General features: G+C 55.3%; 1 protein-coding gene across 4 annotated transcripts in view; it reads left to right on the forward strand.

The window, feature by feature from the left end:
- HSPG2 (heparan sulfate proteoglycan 2) overlaps positions 1-17,633 on the forward strand; it is a 104,906-nt gene that overhangs the window by 70,572 nt on the left and 16,701 nt on the right. For all 4 annotated transcript variants that reach the window (XM_084787905.1, XM_084787906.1, XM_084787907.1 and 1 more), the window contains 32 exons: positions 971-1,071; positions 1,159-1,339; positions 1,997-2,122; positions 2,208-2,360; positions 2,457-2,599; positions 2,834-2,969; positions 3,051-3,205; positions 3,502-3,652; positions 4,572-4,717; positions 4,811-4,946; positions 5,338-5,489; positions 5,625-5,760; positions 5,857-6,008; positions 6,642-6,777; positions 6,971-7,122; positions 7,496-7,634; positions 7,731-7,882; positions 8,419-8,554; positions 8,670-8,821; positions 9,507-9,645; positions 11,077-11,228; positions 11,424-11,568; positions 12,865-13,010; positions 13,280-13,421; positions 13,630-13,781; positions 14,113-14,254; positions 14,376-14,516; positions 15,309-15,443; positions 15,611-15,792; positions 16,375-16,570; positions 16,774-16,953; positions 17,160-17,420. In XM_084787905.1, coding sequence (XP_084644031.1) covers positions 971-1,071; positions 1,159-1,339; positions 1,997-2,122; positions 2,208-2,360; positions 2,457-2,599; positions 2,834-2,969; positions 3,051-3,205; positions 3,502-3,652; positions 4,572-4,717; positions 4,811-4,946; positions 5,338-5,489; positions 5,625-5,760; positions 5,857-6,008; positions 6,642-6,777; positions 6,971-7,122; positions 7,496-7,634; positions 7,731-7,882; positions 8,419-8,554; positions 8,670-8,821; positions 9,507-9,645; positions 11,077-11,228; positions 11,424-11,568; positions 12,865-13,010; positions 13,280-13,421; positions 13,630-13,781; positions 14,113-14,254; positions 14,376-14,516; positions 15,309-15,443; positions 15,611-15,792; positions 16,375-16,570; positions 16,774-16,953; positions 17,160-17,420 — 4,848 coding nt within the window. The remainder of the gene's footprint in view (positions 1-970; positions 1,072-1,158; positions 1,340-1,996; positions 2,123-2,207; positions 2,361-2,456; positions 2,600-2,833; positions 2,970-3,050; positions 3,206-3,501; positions 3,653-4,571; positions 4,718-4,810; positions 4,947-5,337; positions 5,490-5,624; positions 5,761-5,856; positions 6,009-6,641; positions 6,778-6,970; positions 7,123-7,495; positions 7,635-7,730; positions 7,883-8,418; positions 8,555-8,669; positions 8,822-9,506; positions 9,646-11,076; positions 11,229-11,423; positions 11,569-12,864; positions 13,011-13,279; positions 13,422-13,629; positions 13,782-14,112; positions 14,255-14,375; positions 14,517-15,308; positions 15,444-15,610; positions 15,793-16,374; positions 16,571-16,773; positions 16,954-17,159; positions 17,421-17,633) is intronic.

The raw sequence follows: 17,633 nt of genomic DNA on the forward strand, positions 1-17,633 counted from the left end.
CTTTTCCTGGGTTGTTCAATGTGGCCGAGGAAATTGGGAACCCCAGAGTCACCGAGTCCTACATGGCCTGTGCGTGCCAGCTTATCCTGGTCCTTAGTTGAGGTCTACTCAGGAGAGGACCCTGGATAGCACCCACCCCGTTCCAAGACCAACCCATCAAGCTGGAGAGGAAGGGCAGAGAAAGCCTGAGAAGTCAGTGAGATTGGAGGAAGAAGGGGAGAGGTGTCCAGAATGCAAGCTGGGGCAAAGGCTTCTGGGAGAGCCGTTCACCCACTGCTCTATAGGAAATCTGGGCTAGGCAAGGGAATAATGTAAAGGTTAAGACTCTGACAAGACTGATTGACAGAGAGGGAAACTCAAGAAACATGTGGAAACTCTTCAAGAGTCATGGCTCCAAGCAGGGTGTGGTGGCACCTGCCTTTAATGCCCATGCGCAGGAGGCCGAGACAGGTGGATCTCTAGATGGAGGCCAGCCTGGGCAACTACTCAGTGGTTAAGAGTGTGTGTTGTTCTTCCCACTTCAAGAGGATCCAATACTCTCTTCTGGCTTCTGCTCACATATGTAGACACACACATACACACAATTATTATAAATTATAATTATATATATTACATTTAAATTTTTATATAAATATATATTACATAAAAACTACATGTGGTCACACAAACCTATAATCCTAGCACTCGGGAGGTTGAGGCAGGAGGATCAAGAGTTTAAGGTCATCCTTAGCTGCATAAGGAATCTGAAGCCAGCATGCAATTCACGAGACTCCATCTTTAAAGAGAGAGAGAGTACTCGAGGGAGAGAGGCAGGAAGATCTCTATGAGTTTGAGGCCATCCTGGTCTACACAGTGAGTTCCAAGCCAGCTAGGCAAACAGAGGAAGACCTGTCTCATAGAAGGGGTGGGGAACACAGGAAGTGACACAGTCTAGGGCTGAAGAGCTCACTGGAGACTTCCCCATTCACAGAGGCTCCTAGCAAGCCCATCACGGTGACGGTGGAGGAGCAGCGAAGCCAGAGTGTGCGGCCCGGTGCTGACGTCACCTTCATCTGCACAGCCAAGAGCAAAGTGAGCCGACAGGGACTGTTGCGGGGAAGTCTGTCTCCTGGGCTCCCTGAGCCCATACATGCCCCTCACCCTGTCGCTGTCCTGCAGTCGCCAGCCTACACCCTGGTATGGACCCGCCTGCACAATGGAAAGCTACCCTCCCGTGCTATGGACTTCAATGGCATCCTGACCATTCGCAACGTGCAGCCAAGTGATGCGGGCACCTACGTGTGTACTGGCTCCAACATGTTCGCCATGGACCAGGGCACAGCCACATTGCACGTTCAGGGTATGCGTTCTTGTGGTCAGAGCCTGGCCATAGGGATCCCCCTACATGCCTAAGCCTCTGAAGAACTGGGGGACAGAAGGACAAACTGTACCTTAGCCCTCCTAACGTAGATGTCCTAGTTGAGGTGACACTAGTGAGAAAGCAGACACAAGACACTTGTGTGAGCTGGTGAACACCAGGGGTGAGAGGGACTGGAGAGAGATCAGAGAGCAGGAAATGAGGGGAAGATGGCATGGTGGTGCAGGCCTGCGACCTCAGCAGTTGGAGGTTGAGGCAGAAGTACTGTGAAAAGAGGAGGGAGCCAGGCATGGTGGCGCACGCCTTTAATCCCAGCACTGGGGAGGCAGAGGCAGGTGGATCACTGTGAGTTTGAGGCCAGCCTGGTCTACAAAGCGAGTCCAGGACAGCCAAGGCTACACAGAGAAACCCTGTCTCGAAAAAAAGAAAAGAAAAAGAAAAAGAGGAGGACGCTCTGGGCAGGTCTTACGGAAGGAATGGACATGGTCTGTGGCATTTTCAAAGCCCCGTCTGGCTACTGCATGGACAAATGGCTGTACTGGGCTAGAGCACACGCCGAGACCCAAAAGGGGCGATAGCTGTGAGCTGGAGGACCGTCCCCACCCTGACCATATCTCATCCTAGCTCTTCCCTTGTCAGCCTCAGGCACCTCCACTGCCCCTGTGGCCTCCATACACCCGCCACAGCTCACTGTGCAGCCTGGACAGCAGGCTGAGTTCCGCTGCAGCGCCACGGGGAACCCCCCACCCACTGTGGAATGGACAGGTAAGACCCTGATATTCTGGGTGAGGAGGATACGGGCAGAAGTAGAGCCAGTCCCAGGGTATGCTGACCCATGTCTCCATCCCAGCGGGCCCTGGGGGCCAGCTTCCTCAGAAGGCTCAGATCCACGCTGGCATCCTCCGCCTGCCGGCAATCGAGCCCTCAGATCAGGGCCAGTACCTGTGTCGTGCCCTCAGCAGCGCCGGGCAGCACGTGGCCAGGGCCGTGCTTCAGGTGCACGGTGAGAGGGCAGGGCTTGAGGTGGAGGCGGGGCTGGGGCTGGGGCTAGGGCTGGGGGAGGCTCGGAGAAGCATCCTCACAGGGGTTCTGTCTGCAGGAGGCAGTGGACCCAGGGTCCAGGTGAGCCCCGAGAGGACCCAGGTGCATGAGGGCCGCACGGTCAGGCTGTACTGCAGGGCAGCAGGAGTACCCAGCGCTAGCATCACCTGGAGGAAAGAGGGAGGCAGCCTGCCCCCACAGGTGAGCCAGCCCGCCTGTCCCACTAGAGTCCCAGCACTCAACCTGCTGTCCCTCCGTGTTCTCTCTCCCCTCAGCCACTCCTGTACAGGCCCTGGACTCCAGTTACCCTGTACCCCACTTACTCCCTTTACTGCGTGATTCCATGGCACACTCCCCCCAATTCCAAAGTGTCTCTATTCTAATAGGCCTGACAGGCCTCCTCATAAGTACCTGAGCCCTCTCTCCACATGGCAGGCCCGGTCAGAGAACACGGACATCCCCACACTGCTCATCCCAGCAATTACAGCCGCTGACGCCGGCTTCTACCTCTGTGTGGCCACCAGCCCCACAGGCACCGCTCAGGCCCGCATTCAGGTGGTCGTTCTCTCAGGTATGGAGCCTCCGGGTCTGACGTTATGGGTAAGGTGGGCCAAGGCCCTCTGAGTTTTGCTTAACCCCACTGCGGCCACAGGCTCAGGTACCAGCTCAGTACCGGTCAGGATCGACTCCTCATCGCCGTCTGTGACTGAAGGACAGACACTTGACCTCAACTGTGCGGTGATGGGGTTGACCTATACCCAGGTCACGTGGTACAAACGAGGGGGCAGCCTGCCTCCCCATGCCCAGGTAGGAGGCTTTTCTAGCCTGAGGCTGGGGCTGGGGGAACTGAGGCACTGACTGTGGACAGCCTGTGAGTTGGGGGGGTTGGGTGGGGTAGGGGGAGTGAAGAAGGGGAGGGGAGGAACCACAGGCCTTGGCGCTTCAGCTGCCAAGCCCTCCTGTGCTGTCGAGCAGTTCCAAGCCTAATGTGCGTGGCTCAGGTAGAGCGCGTGAGTTGGCAGACTGAACCGCCTGAGGCACAGAGGGAGTGGTACCCATAGCTGCAGCCCCTTCCACACTTACCTTTGCCCTGCCTGACCCAGGTCCACGGCTCCCGGCTGCGGCTCCCCCAGGTCTCACCAGCGGATTCTGGAGAATATGTGTGCCGAGTGGAGAGTGACTTGGGCCCCAAGGAGGCTTCCATTGTTGTCTCGGTCCTCCACAGCACCCATTCAGGCCCTAGCTACACTCCAGGTGAGGTGCCAGTGGGGTTGACAGGGACAGAGCCATAGGCTTGCCCAGCTGCAGAGAGGGATGTCTGTGTGATCTCTCCAGGGCCATCGGGGTGTGGAGGCATCCTGTTAGCCTCTGCTGCCTCATCTGGTAGCCAGTAGGCTGGGGGTGGAGTGAATTTGAATTTTGCTTGCTTCAAGCTCCCTGAGAGTCCACATGCAAACAGCAGTGTTGGCTTCCATACAGAGCCGGGAGTTGGGCAGACATGGGTTCAAATCTAAACTCTTCCCTTTATCGACCCTGAGCTTCTTCTTTGACCTCTGGTCTTCTTTGACCGTTGACCTCTGATTCTCCTGCTCTGGGTAGACTGTGCCATTTGTAGGTCCCCCTACTGGGTATGGGTGTGGTTTTAACATCTGTCAGGTCAGGCTGTGCTTTAGCCGAACCTTGAGGCTGTCAGAGTACGCGCATAGGTGACATGGGGCCCATGAGGCATGATGGGAAACTATGGAAGGTGTTCTGAGAAGGGAGTAGCAACGTTACTGTGCATCCTCTTGCCTGACCTGACAAAGTCCTTGGGTCCCTACATCTTGTAACCTCAAGATCACGAGGGCAGATGAGCCCAGAGACCTGAGGTGAAGGTGGGATAAGAAAGGGCGCTCGGGCTGGAGAGATGGCTCGGAGGTTTAAGAGCACCATCTGTTCTTCCGAAGGTCCCAAGTTCAATTCCCAGCAACCACATGGTGGCTTACAACCACTTGTAATGAGATCTGGTGTCTTCTTGTGGTGGGCAGGCACACGTGTGGGCAGAATACTGTATAAATAATAATAATAATAAATAAATCTTTAAAAGAAAAAAAAAAAGAAAGGGCGTTCACTACTCTGCTTGGGGGCGCCAGAGGCTCAAGGCTGGACCGCTAACCACCTTCTCTGTGCCCAGGCACTGGCAACACTCCACCCATCCGCATTGAATCCTCGTCTTCCCACGTGGCCGAGGGGCAAACCCTGGATCTGAACTGCGTGGTGCCTGGGCAGGCACAGGTGACGTGGCGCAAACGTGGAGGCAGCCTTCCTGCCCGGCACCAGGTAAAGCCACCGCAGGGCTGGCCTGTTAGAGGGGACGGATGGATGGGAACACATTGGGCCTTGCCTGACCCCCAGCCCACCCCATTCACACAGACCCACGGTCCCCTGCTGAGGCTACACCAGGTGTCCCCTGCTGACTCGGGAGAGTACGTGTGCCACGTGGTCTTTGGCTCTGAGCACACAGAGGCCTCTGTCCTTGTCACCATCGAACCTGCTGAGTCCCTCCCTGGTAAGTGACTCCCAGTGATACAGAAACTTGCAAGAGAGGCAAAAGTCTTCTAGGGCATGATTGTCCCTATCTATGACTCTTACTGCTAGTTAGGGACAGGGCACAGGAGGCCACCCAAGCTCTGGCTTCAGGGCCCTGCCGAGTCAGACTGCTTTGTCCCCAGATCTTCCACCATGTCTCCCCTTCCGTTTCCACTCCTGCCTCCCCTTCTCCCTCCTAGAGTTATTGAGCCCTTCAGAGTTATTGAGCTCCAGGGTTCAAGATGGGGGGGGGCTGTCAATTTTCTGAAATGGGGGCCTGACCTCAGATTACAAGGCTGAGCCAGCTCCAAGAGAGAGTTCCAGCCCTGTCTCTTGGGAAGTGTCTGCTACTTTCCCCCCTGTCCTTACAGCTCCTGGAACTGTCCCTCCTGTCAGGATTGAGTCTTCATCCTCCACAGTGGCAGAGGGTCAGACACTGGATCTCAACTGTGTGGTGGCAGGACAGGCCCATGCGCAGGTCACCTGGTACAAACGTGGGGGCAGCCTGCCTGCCCGGCACCAGGTACTCACTCCTAGAATTGTAGACGCTTGATGTGTTTGTTGTAGGCTCTGTGAGGGTCACAGCCTGGCGGGCAGGTTTAGGGCTCCTGCTGGGCTCTGGGAAGACCTCTTTACACCCCCTGTCGTGGCTGCCCAGGTCCGCGGCTCCCGCCTGTACATCTTCCAGGCCTCCCCAGTCGATGCTGGAGAGTACGTTTGCAGGGCAGGCAATGGGCAGGAGGCCACCATCACTGTCAAGGTCACAGGCAACCAAGGCGCCAACTTTGCCTACCGTGAGTAGCCCGCTTGGCTGGGCTGGGCTGGGCTGCGGAGGGAGGGGAGGCTGGGGCAGCTCAGAGAATCTATTTGACTGTGACATTTCCCTCCAGCCCCCGGGAGCACGCCACCCATTCGCATTGAGTCCTCTTCCTCTCGTGTGGCTGAGGGGCAGACCCTGGATCTAAACTGTGTGGTGCAAGGACAGGCCCATGCCCAGGTCACGTGGCACAAGCGAGGAGGCAGCCTGCCTGCCCGGCACCAGGTAGAGGACAGGGGAGCAAAGGCGCCAATAAGAAGGGGGATTCTGGGTGGGAGAATGATGCCATGGGCCCCATCACTCCGGTATGTCCTACTGTGACTAGACCCAAGCGTATGCTGGGCCAGCCTAGGTATGAATTGATTCCACCACCGTGACTTTAGGCCAGTTGCTCAAGCTCTCTGGGCTACAAGGTTTAGACTCTGTTTTCAGAGCCGTCTTGGGACCACGTTCAGTTGCGTATTCATGGGGATCTCAGCTTGTGGATTGTGCTGAGCCGTCTTGGTTAGCCTATCGGCTTGTGTGCTGGGGTTTCCAGCCTTCTGAGCCCACTGACTGCATCATGCACTATTCTGTGTGCCTCTGCGGAAGGACGTGTTTACAGTTGTCAGGTAGCCACCGCAGAGCGTCTTGTCTCAGAATGGAAGAGCGTGTGCTTAGCATTGACACAGTGTGGAAAGATGGGTGCCAGTTTCCCCTAGGCTTCTCCCAGCATCCCGACTCCCAGGACGAGGCCCGCTGACCCAAAGCCGATGGCCAAGCCCTGGGGCTCATAAAGGGTAGCAGTTTGCTGATTATGGGTGTTGTGTTGGGGGTCCTGGGAGGATCCCCCTCTGATAAGTTCCCTCTCTTGGCCAGACCCATGGCTCCCTGCTTCGGCTGTACCAGGTGTCTCCTGTCGACTCAGGAGAGTATGTGTGCCGGGTAGAGGGAGGGTCCGTGCCTCTGGAGAGCTCTGTCCTGGTCACCATCGAGCCTGCTGGCTCTGTGCCTGGTGAGTAGCCATGTTGGGAAGGGACGGCAGTAGGATGGGGCTGGATAGCACACAGGGAGGCTCCTCACCGCAGCCGTGGCAGGACATGGAGGCAACACTGCCTACTGCACCTCCATGAGACCAGGGGTCCCTGCCCCGGACTCGCACCCATCTCTCATCTGTTGGAGCCTGACACTCTGCCCTCTGTTGCCAGCACTCGGGGTCACCCCTCCAGTCCGAATCGAGTCATCTTCCTCCCACGTGGCAGAAGGGCAGAGCCTGGATCTGAACTGCCTTGTTGCTGGGCAGGCTCACCCCCAGATCTCCTGGCACAAGCGTGGGGGCAGCCTCCCTGCCCGGCATCAGGTAGGAGGTGGGAAGCAAAGGAAGAGCCCAGAGAGCCCTCGTTGCTGGGAAGTGAAGCGCACAGGCTGTGAATCCCAGAGTATTGCAGTTCAAAGGCACCCTGCCACTTGCCTGCTGGGTGACCCTGGGCCAGTTGCTTCCCTTCTCTGATCCTTAAGGTCATCTGTCAAATGAATGCCTGTGTCACAAGTACTGGCTGAGTCTCTGCAAGCCCTTAGTATGTCAGGCAGCAGGTCCAAAGAGACTCAACGCGTCCTAACCTGTGCCATCACTAGCTAACTGACCTGGGAGGGAGCCAGGGAAAGCAACTAGCGTGGTAGGTGGCTGTCGTGCTGGTCTCTCAACCCGGTGCCTTTATCCTGACTCCTCTCAGGTACACGGCTCAAGGCTGAGACTGCTCCAGGTGACCCCAGCTGACTCCGGGGAGTATGTGTGCCGTGTGGTCAGTGGCTCAGGCACCCATGAAGCTTCTGTCCTTGTCACCATCCAGCAGCACCCCAGCTCCTCCCACCGTGAGTGTCTTAGGGATTTCAGTGACTAGCAGGGGCTTTGAGGGGCCCAGCTGCACCCAAGCCACACCCACACGTTGCGTTCTGGTCTCACCCCAGCCCAGAGCGTGGTGCACCCTGTCCGCATCGAGTCCTCAACACCTTCACTGGCCAATGGGCATACTCTGGACCTCAACTGTCTGGTTGCCAGCCTCACCCCCCACACCATCACCTGGTATAAACGTGGAGGCAGCTTGCCCAGCCGGCATCAGGTACAGAGCCAATAATAGATAGGACCGCAGCGTGGTAGGAAGTGCAGAGAGGATTCTAGTCCCTACCCCTGCACTCATTCAGTCACTCAACAAACACTGAGCACTGAGGACCTCTGCTTGGGAGGCTTGGTCTGGCCTTGGGGTATAGACTGATCCTGCTGGCCCTGGTTTGAGCCCCCCGCCCCAAAAGAGATTGCTGAAGCCATTGCTTGTGCCTGGCACTGCTGAGCCCAACAGAGTAAAACAGATATCAGCCTTCATACGAAAGGGATGCTGGCATGCTAAATGACAGCAGGCTGTGACAGGTGGGACCCACTCCGGGTGGATCAGTAGGCCTTTATGGGGGTGAAGTATAGGAACAGCACAGAGACTACTAGAGGCTCCTCCCACAGGTCCCAGAGAATATCACACCAGGAGCCTCAAGAAGGCACTGAGGCTGCTGCTGGTGGGGGAGGGGACTTCCAGGATCCCGTGTCAGGCAGCACCTATGATGCTTAGCCACAGCTACCACCACTCACTGCCATCTGCCCCTCCAGATTGTGGGCTCCCGTCTCCGGATCCCTCAAGTGACCCCAGCGGACTCCGGAGAGTATGTGTGTCATGTCAGTAACGGCGCTGGCTCCCAGGAGACCTCACTCATCGTCACCATCGAGAGCAGAGGTCCATCCCACGGTGCGAATATGGTGGACAAGGAGCTGGGCAAATGAGTGTTTTGGGAGCCAGAGGTCCCCAGCATTGTCACTATTGTCTAATCGCGTTCTCTTCTCCTACCCTGCTCTGCCCTCAGTCCCCAGTGTCTCCCCACCAATGAGGATTGAGACCTCCTCTCCCACAGTGGTAGAAGGACAAACCTTGGATTTGAACTGTGTGGTGGTTGGGCAGCCCCAGGCCACCATCACATGGTACAAGCGTGGGGGTAGCCTGCCCTCCAGACACCAGGTGAGGAGAGGAACTGTGGAGTGGGGGTGGCCCTTTGATCTCTCAGGGTGGCAGGGCTCCTTCTCATGCCCAGTGCACTCCAGCAAAAGGCAGCCAGCTGGCTAGAGGTGTAGCCTGCTTGGTAGCCTGCTCGCCTTGCACAGGGCCTTCCTCCCCGGCCCCACACAAACCAGTTGTGCTGTGTTCCTAGCCCTGAGGGGGTGAAGGCAGGAGGATTAGAAGTTCAAAGCTCTCTTCAGCTGTATAGTAAAAAGTCCAGTTCTTTCTGGTCTGTGTGGGGACCTGAGTTCAGATCCCAGCACTCATGTGTGAGTATTAGCCAGATATGGTCCTGTAATTCCAACACTGAGAGAGGGTGCTTCTGGGGCTTGCTGGCTGCCAGCCTAGGTGGCAGAACACTCCAAGGTCACAGAGAGACCTTGCCTCAAAAGGAACAAAGCAAGCAATGAGAGTGGAGAATACCTGGCGCCCTCTTCTGGCCTCCACATGCCTGTACAGGCGTGTGTACCAGCACATACACAGACACCACACTCACGCCCATATATGCACACGCACAAAAACACTTATACACAAAAATAAATAAGGTAGCCTCAGCTGGTGTGGTGAGGGAAGCTGGAGTCGGGGGGCGGGGCCTGTGGCCCCTGACCCCAGCTCTGTCTCTCTGTTCCATCTCCACCTGTCCCAGGCCCATGGCTCTCGCCTACGGCTACACCAGATGTCAGTGGCTGACTCCGGCGAGTACGTATGCCGAGCCAACAACAACATCGACGCCCAGGAGACCTCCATCATGGTCTCGGTGTCCCCTAGCGCCAACAGCCCCTCTGGTGAGTCGGACTGCTGAACCAGGAAAGGGACAGGGAAACACAGTTTCCTAGGAAGGGGAGCCTTGAGTGGACGCCCATAGACCTGGGGGTAGGTGAGAGCAAGGGTTTACAAAGAGAGTCTGTGTTCAAATCCTGCTGCGTCACTGCAGGACAAAGTAAGTTATGCTTCGCTCCCAGTCTCAGTATCCTTGACAATGAACTGGGGACACAGATCGCCCCTGCTCCATAAAGCCTCATATCTAAATGGCGCCCACTAGCCTTGTGTGGCAATTATAGTTAATAAGGCAGGCCTGGTGGCAAAGGCCTTTTTATTTTTATTTTTTTAAAGTCTATAATCTCAGAAAGTTGGGGAGCTGAGACAGGAGAGTCAAAAGTTTAAGAACAGGGCCTGGAGAGATGCTCAGAGGTTAAGAGCACTGACTGTTCTTCCAAAGGTCCTGAGTTCAATTCCCAGCAACCACATAGCGGCTCACAACTGTCTATAATGAGATCTGATTCCCTCTTCTGGCAGGCAGGCACACATGCAGGCAGAACACTGTATACATAATATATAAATAAATCTTAAAAAAAAAAAAAAGAAAAAACCAAAAAATAAATAAATAAAAGTTTAAGGACAGTTTATACAACTTAGTGAGACCCCCCCATCTTAAAAACCAAATTGAAAAGAGGGCTGGGATGTAGCTAGGTGCTGGAATGCTTGCCCAGCATACAAAAGACCCTAGATTCAACCCAAGTACTGCAGAAGAAGGAAAAAAAATTGATTTGTAGGGTTGGGAGCTAGCTTTTTCAGGAAAGTTCTTGCCACACTGAGTTAGAGCCTACATAAAAACACTGGATGTGAGCTGGGAGTGTGGGAGTGATAACGCATGCCTTTAATCCCAGCACTCGGGAGGCAGAGGCAGGCGGATCGCTGTGAGTTTGAGGCCAGCCTGGTCTACAAAGCGAGTCCAGGACAGCCAAGGCTACACAGAGATACCCTGTCTCAAAAACTGAAAAAGAAAAACTTTTTTAAAAATCTTTTTAATAAAAATAAAAATAGGGCCTGGAAAGATGGCTCGGTGGTTAAGAGCACAGACTGCTCTTCCAAAGGCCCCGGGTTCAATTCCCAGCACCTACTTGGGAGCTCACAACTGTCTGTAGCTCCAAGATCTGACACCCTCACACCAACACACATAAATTTAAATTAAATACTTAAAAAATAAATAAAAATAAAGCCCATATAAAAGGACATTTCCATCATCACCGCATATGGACTTGTGAGGGTTAAACGAGTTAGTCAAGGATGTGGGCCCTTAGAGCAGTGCCCGGCACACTGTTAGTGCTTGCCAAGGGATAGCTGAGACTGCTCTGGGCTACAGGTTTTCTGTGTTATGGATCCTAAACCCCACTTGAGAATCTGACTGGAGTCAACTTGTTCTCCTCCGTCCTTAGCCCCCAACGGTGCTGCACCCATCAGAATTGAGTCCTCTTCTTCGCATGTAGCTGAAGGACAGACCCTGGATCTGAACTGTGTGGTCCCTGGGCAGGCCCATGCCCAGGTCACATGGCATAAGCGAGGGGGCAGCCTGCCTGCTCATCATCAGGTATGGAATGGAAGTGAAATCAGAAATGCTGTCTGGGAGCCCCAGTTTAGGAGGGAGGCCTGAGCGCCCGGGGTGGGGGTGGGAGGCTGCCTCGCACACCTGGATGGAAGGAAGGCTAGACCCAGGCTCTCAATTTCCAGGGCTCTTGGTTAACACCTCACCCTGCTCCTCTGTCTCTGCCCCACCCCTGACCAGACCCATGGCTCAAGGCTGCGGTTGTACCAGGTGTCGCCAGCGGACTCGGGCGAGTATGTGTGCAGTGTTCTGAGCAGCTCTGGCCCTCTGGAGGCTTCGGTCCTGGTCTCCATTACAGCATCTGCCTCTAATGTCCACGTCCCTGGTGAGGATTCCTGTGTGGGTCTGGAAAAAGAGACAAGGGCCCCGGGGGGGGAGAACAGCAGCTGAGTTGGGCAAAAGAAAAGGGTCTGGAGACAGGAGGCATCTGATCCCAGACTTCTGCCTCCTGTCTCTTGCCCACCCTCCTGTTCCAGAACCGAGGGTCAGGCCATGCGGTGTGGGTCCTGTCTCTCTCTCAGGGGCTTGAGAACACAAGCGTTCAAGTGTGGCATCAGTGGACTTGGGTCCCAATATCTCTACCTGGAGATGTCACCCAAAGAACTTTGCCTCTCCATATTGCCGTGGACCAAGGACAGTGGGGTTCCTACCCTCTTCTGTCTCACTGTATAGGCAATCCAGTGAGGTCCTAGAGCCTGAGCTTGCCCTGTGGGGTGTTAGCGCTCATTTGAGGTGTGTCTCAATGAGTGTGTCTACTAGGTGTGGTCTATTAACAACTGTAGCTCCTCGGATCTGTTGTGATTTGTGGTAGATATCACTAGAGTGGGACTAAGGACTTGAAAAGTTTTAAAAGTGATTCAATTAAAGGGAAACCTGGGAACTGACAGTGGTGCGGAGCCAGGAAACAGTCGTGACGGAAGCTCAGCAGGTGTGATGCCTGAGTTGTAAGCCGTAAGCCCAGATACCAGTCCTCCTTACATACACGCTAACCACACTCCATCCTGCTAGCCCTGAGGTCAGAGGACGGCTCTCCATTTTACAGTTGGGGAAATGGTGGGAGGCACAAGGTACCTTTCGAAAGATCACATGTAATATGGCCATGTAGGAGTTGACCTCTTTCAGTCTGAGTTCTCAGCTACCATCTCCCTGAAGATTGGGAAGTAAGATTTATTTATTATTTATACAGTGTTCTGCCCGCAGGTGTGTCTGCATGACAGAAGAGGGCACCAGATCTCATTGTAGATGGTTGTGAGCTGCTATGTGGTTGCTGGGAATTAAACTCAGGACCTTTGGAAGAACAGACAGTGCTCTTAACCTCTGAGCCATCTCTCCAGCCCCAGCACAGTGACTCTTGAGAGTACAAGGGTTGGGCTGGAGAGATGACTCAGCTGTTAAAGTCTAGGCTTACAACCAAAAATAAAAGAGAGCCCAAGGTTGTGGGGTAGGGGCGGACTAAGACAAAGAGGAGGCCCCATTCTCAGGTAGTTCTTCCCTCCAGGTCTCAGTGGCCTGGAAAAGGAAAGAAGCCACTCTCTCCCCTCAAATCTGGTCTGCGCAGTAGGGAACCCAGGGAGAGGCTGAGAGGCCTTAGCCATTGACGCTAGCTGTACCCCTACCCTAGGTGGAGTCCCACCCATCCGAATCGAGACCTCCTCCTCCCGAGTGGCTGAGGGGCAGACCCTGGATCTAAGCTGTGTGGTTCCTGGGCAGGCCCATGCCCAGGTCACATGGCACAAACGTGGAGGCAGCCTGCCCACCGGGCACCAGGTACAGAGTCTGGAAAAAATAGCAAGTGCCCACCCCCTTCCTGAGCCCATCCATAAAGGGAGAGAGGCCTCAGCAGTCACTGATAGTTTGGGGAATTCTGTACAGCCACTAGGAGCAAGGGGTTGCAAGCAAACTGGGCATAACAGGGACACCACTTCCTCAAGAGCCTACTTCCTAAACTCTATTGCATAAGGCAGAGTTTTGTATAGCCCAGGGTGGGGCACCTGGAGGCTTCCCAGCCCTTCCCTCATTCTATCCCCTCTGTGCAGGTCCATGGCCACATACTGAGGCTGAACCGTGTGTCCCCTGCGGACTCTGGCGAGTACTCGTGCCAAGTGACTGGCAGCTCAGGCACCCTGGAGGCTTCTGTTCTGGTCACTATCGAGGCCTCTGACCCTAGCCCCATCCCTGGTGAGTGACATGGAGTTGTGGGTAAGGCGCTCCTCTCTGCCTTAAATTCTGGGATGACATTTGTCAGGGCACCTGGCTAGGCATGGCGTTGTTCTCGGGGCACTGGCTTTCCGATGGCACAGCCATGTCACCTCTAAGAAGACTGACACAGTGAGGTCCTTGTCCTCACCCCAGGACCCTTGACTGTTGTCCATCTCTGTGCCCACAGCCCCAGGACTGGCCCAGCCCATCTATATAGAATCTTCCTCCTCCCACTTGGCTGAAGGGCAGACTCTGGATCTGAACTGTGTGGTACCAGGGCAAGCCCACGCCCAGGTCACGTGGCACAAACGAGGGGGCAGCCTGCCTGCGAGACACCAGGTACTAGGTCAGGGTGGGGGAGAAGCCCAGGGTAGGCAAGCTCTCCTCCTATAGTTGCCTCACGTGCACTCCAGCATTCATGGGATCATGGGAACTAGACATCTGTCAGGGAAGAGCGCCCCAGACCAAGAGACCAGTTGCTGAGAGAGACCTAGCATTGCTTGGCAGCTAGCATCTGAATGTGTTTCCTCAGAGATTTAGTGTAGGAAGCTCCTTTAGCCCCTTCGGTGAGGCCTACTTAGCTCCGGAGTCTCCTGGAGAACAGCCTCACTTGGGAACTTGCCTCATCAACAGAATCCTTGATGGCTTCCTTCTCCATCTCTTGTGGCAGACTCACGGCTCCCTGCTGAGGCTCCACCATATCTCCCCTGCTGATTCTGGGGAGTATGTGTGCCGAGTGGCTGGTGGCTCCCGCCCTGAGCATGAGGCTTCCTTCACGATCACAGTCCCTCCCAGTGAGGGGTCTTCCTACCGTGAGTATGAGGAATGCCATGGGTGGGGAATGGGGCCTGGTGGCCAGGCAGGACCTACCTACCCGGGTGGAGCCAGCCCCACCCTACTGAGCCTAGAACCTGACCCTCGGACTCCGTGCAGGCCTCAGGAGCCCCGTCATTTCCATCGAGCCGCCCAGCAGCATAGTAAAGCAGGGCCAAGACGCCAGTTTCAAGTGCCTTATTCACGAGGGAGCGATGCCCATCAGCCTTGAGTGGAAGATGCGGAACCAAGAGCTGGAGGGTGAGTGGCTAACTGCCTGGGCTGGAGGCAGGAGGGGGGGCCTTCCGGTGGGAAGGTCAAGGCGGAAAACTGAGTCCGTACCATGTTCTTGAGTGGCGCTGAGTAAGGCTTGAACCCATCCATGTAGTGACGGAGCAGGACCCAGGAGACCCTCCCCCCCCAGGATTCTCGCTTTCTGCCATCTGCAACTTCAAGTCCCATGCCCAGACACAAAGGATCAACAGTGGGCTATCCCTCTCTTGCCTTCCTCCTTAGTGTTGATGTGATAAAATACCCCAGAGAAAGCAACTCAGGGGTCGGGGTTGGGGTCGGGGCACAGCTTAAGGGTTACAGTCCATCAAAGCAGGGAAGTCAAGGCAGCAAGAACATGGAGCAGCTGATTACACGGTATCCACATCAGGAAGCAGCAAGCGATGATGTCACTGTTTAGCTCACGCTCTTTCCATACAGCCCAGAGTTCCCTGCCCAGGGCACAGCTTTCTCCACAGTTAACATGAGCCTTCATGCCCATTACCCTAACCTAGGTAATCTAGAGCCTGTCCGGAGACAGTTAGCAGGGGCTGGAGAGATGGCTCAGTGGTTAAGAGCATTGTCTGCTCTTCCAGAGGTCCTGAGTTCAATTCCCAGCACCCCATAATGGTTCACAACCATCTATACTGAGATCTGATGCTCTCTTCTGGCATGCAGGTGTACATGCAGATGGAGCACTCACATAAAATAAATAAAAATTACAGGGGGGGAGGGAGAGTGAGTTAAGACTAACCGTCACACTTTCCTAACGTAACCCTGCAGACAACGTCCACATCAGCCCCAATGGCTCCATCATTACCATTGTGGGCACCCGGCCTAGCAACCATGGAGCCTATCGCTGCGTGGCTTCCAATGCCTATGGTGTGGCCCAGAGTGTCGTCAATCTCAGTGTGTATGGTAAGAGACATCAATCTATGGCTCTGCCCCTCTTCCCAGCCCAGTTCCTCCTGGTTTAAAACCTGTCCCACCACCGCCCTCCCCCTAAGCTAATTTTCACGAGTGGTATTCAGCCGCAGACTGTGACTCGTGTGTGACCCAAAACTCCACATGTCATTCCCCCTCAGGGCTCCCCACGGTGTCTGTGCTCCCCGAGGGCCCCGTGCATGTGAAAATGGGGAATGACATCACCCTGGAGTGCATCAGTTCTGGGGAACCCCGCTCTTCCCCCCGTTGGAGCCGACTCGGGACCCCTGTCAAGGTGGAGCCATGGATGGTTGGGGTCCTGAACAGCCACGCGACGCTGAAGGTGAGGTCGGGGCTGCTCCATGGGTGGCCCCGAGGTCCTTTCTAGGGCCTGAATGGAACAGGTGCCTAGAGGGGGCGGAAGTAGATGAACAGGGAAGTGGAGGTTGGTAGGTAAGATTGCATCATGGGAGAAGAGAAGGAAGGAAGGTGGAAAATAAAAGGAAGAAGAACGGCTTGGGAGCCTGGATGGACAGGTAGTTGAGTGATGGGTAGGTTGGCCACCAAGCAGATGGATGGACTTCTGGGGAAGTGTGAGGGTCAGCCTTCCAGCAGCACACAGAGGAGCCACAACAAAAGAAGGCATCTGGGGATGGAGCCCGATGGAGAAAGAGCTTTGCCAACCACACCCCGCATCCTGGCTTCCATTCCACGTAACAAATCACGGTAGCATGTCCCTGTGCTTGAAGCATTCAGGGTGTGGAGACAGGAGGATCAGGAGATCAAGAACATCATCAAAGAGAGTTCTAGGCTAGCCTGGGCTACATGAGACCCTAGCTGAGAAACAATAACCAAAATCCAAGAGAAGGAATCAGTATCTGGGTTCTCTGCTGGCCACCCCCGAAACTTGACTGGTTTCTTCTAGATTTCATCAGCTAAACCATCAGATGCAGGCACCTATCTGTGCCTCGCCCAGAATACCATAGGCATGGCAAAGAAGGAGGTGGAGGTGATCGTGGACACTGGCACCACGGCCCCAGGTGCCCCCCAAGTCCAAGTTGAAGAAGCTGAGCTGACCTTGGAGGCTGGACACACGGCCACTCTACACTGCTCAGCCACAGGTGTGGGGTGGTGGGGACCCACAGAAAGGCAGAACAGTGCTATTCTGGGGCTTGGATTCATCTGAAGATGCTGCCACGCCCCAGAAGCATCCATGCAGCCAGTCCCATGGAGGGACAGGTCACTTAGAACCTTTTTCTATCATCCCCACACCTGACTGGTCCCTGAAACAACCTAGTAACCAGTGCCATTTTCAACCCCATAGGCAACCCCCCGCCCACCATCCACTGGTCCAAGCTGCGCTCCCCACTGCCCTGGCAGCACCGGGTAGAAGGCAACAAACTGGTCATTCCCCGGGTGGCACAGCAGGACTCAGGCCAGTACATCTGTAACGCCACCAACACTGCTGGACATGCTGAAGCCACCGTTGTCCTACATGTGGAGAGTAAGGCTCCCACACCCTCTCCTCGGGGGTTCCTGTCAATGTCCCATGGGGGTCTATGTTCCCCTGCTAACCTCCTCCTTGGGTAGAACCTCATGCTTCTAGAAGACACCCAGAGCCTTCCTTGGCTGCCACCCATGTCTCCTCCTGGGCCCTAAGTGCTTGGTTGCATTACCGACTGTGGACCTGACCTCTGCCCTTTCCTTCAGGTCCTCCATATGCCACCATAATTCCAGAACGTACCTTGGTGCAGCCAGGGAAGCTGGTTCAGCTGCAATGCCTAGCTCACGGCACGCCCCCACTCACCTTCCAGTGGAGCCGCGAGGGCAGCGGCCTCCCTGAAAGGGCTGTTGCCAGGAACCAGCTGCTGCACCTGGAGCCCACCGGCCCTGCAGACTCTGGCCGCTACCGCTGCCAGGTCTCCAACAAAGTGGGCTCCGCGGAGGCCTTTGCCCAAGTACTGGTCCAAGGTAAGCAGCTGGAGTCTTTGTGGGAAACCGAGAGTCGGCTTCCCTGAAAGCCTGTGGTTGACCAGTATGTACACTTGGGATACAAAGGCCTCCATCCCTCTCCAGTGGCCTTCTCTAAGGCCTGAGGCAGCTTCCATATCCAGGAAGACCCTCCATCCTTTGGTGTTCTTAGTTCTAGCTTTCAGTCTACTTTCTATCCTGCTTTGCTATATT

Source organism: Acomys minous (genome assembly GCF_964271855.1).
Source record: "Acomys minous genome assembly, chromosome: 6".
Taxonomy (NCBI): domain Eukaryota; kingdom Metazoa; phylum Chordata; class Mammalia; order Rodentia; family Muridae; genus Acomys; species Acomys minous.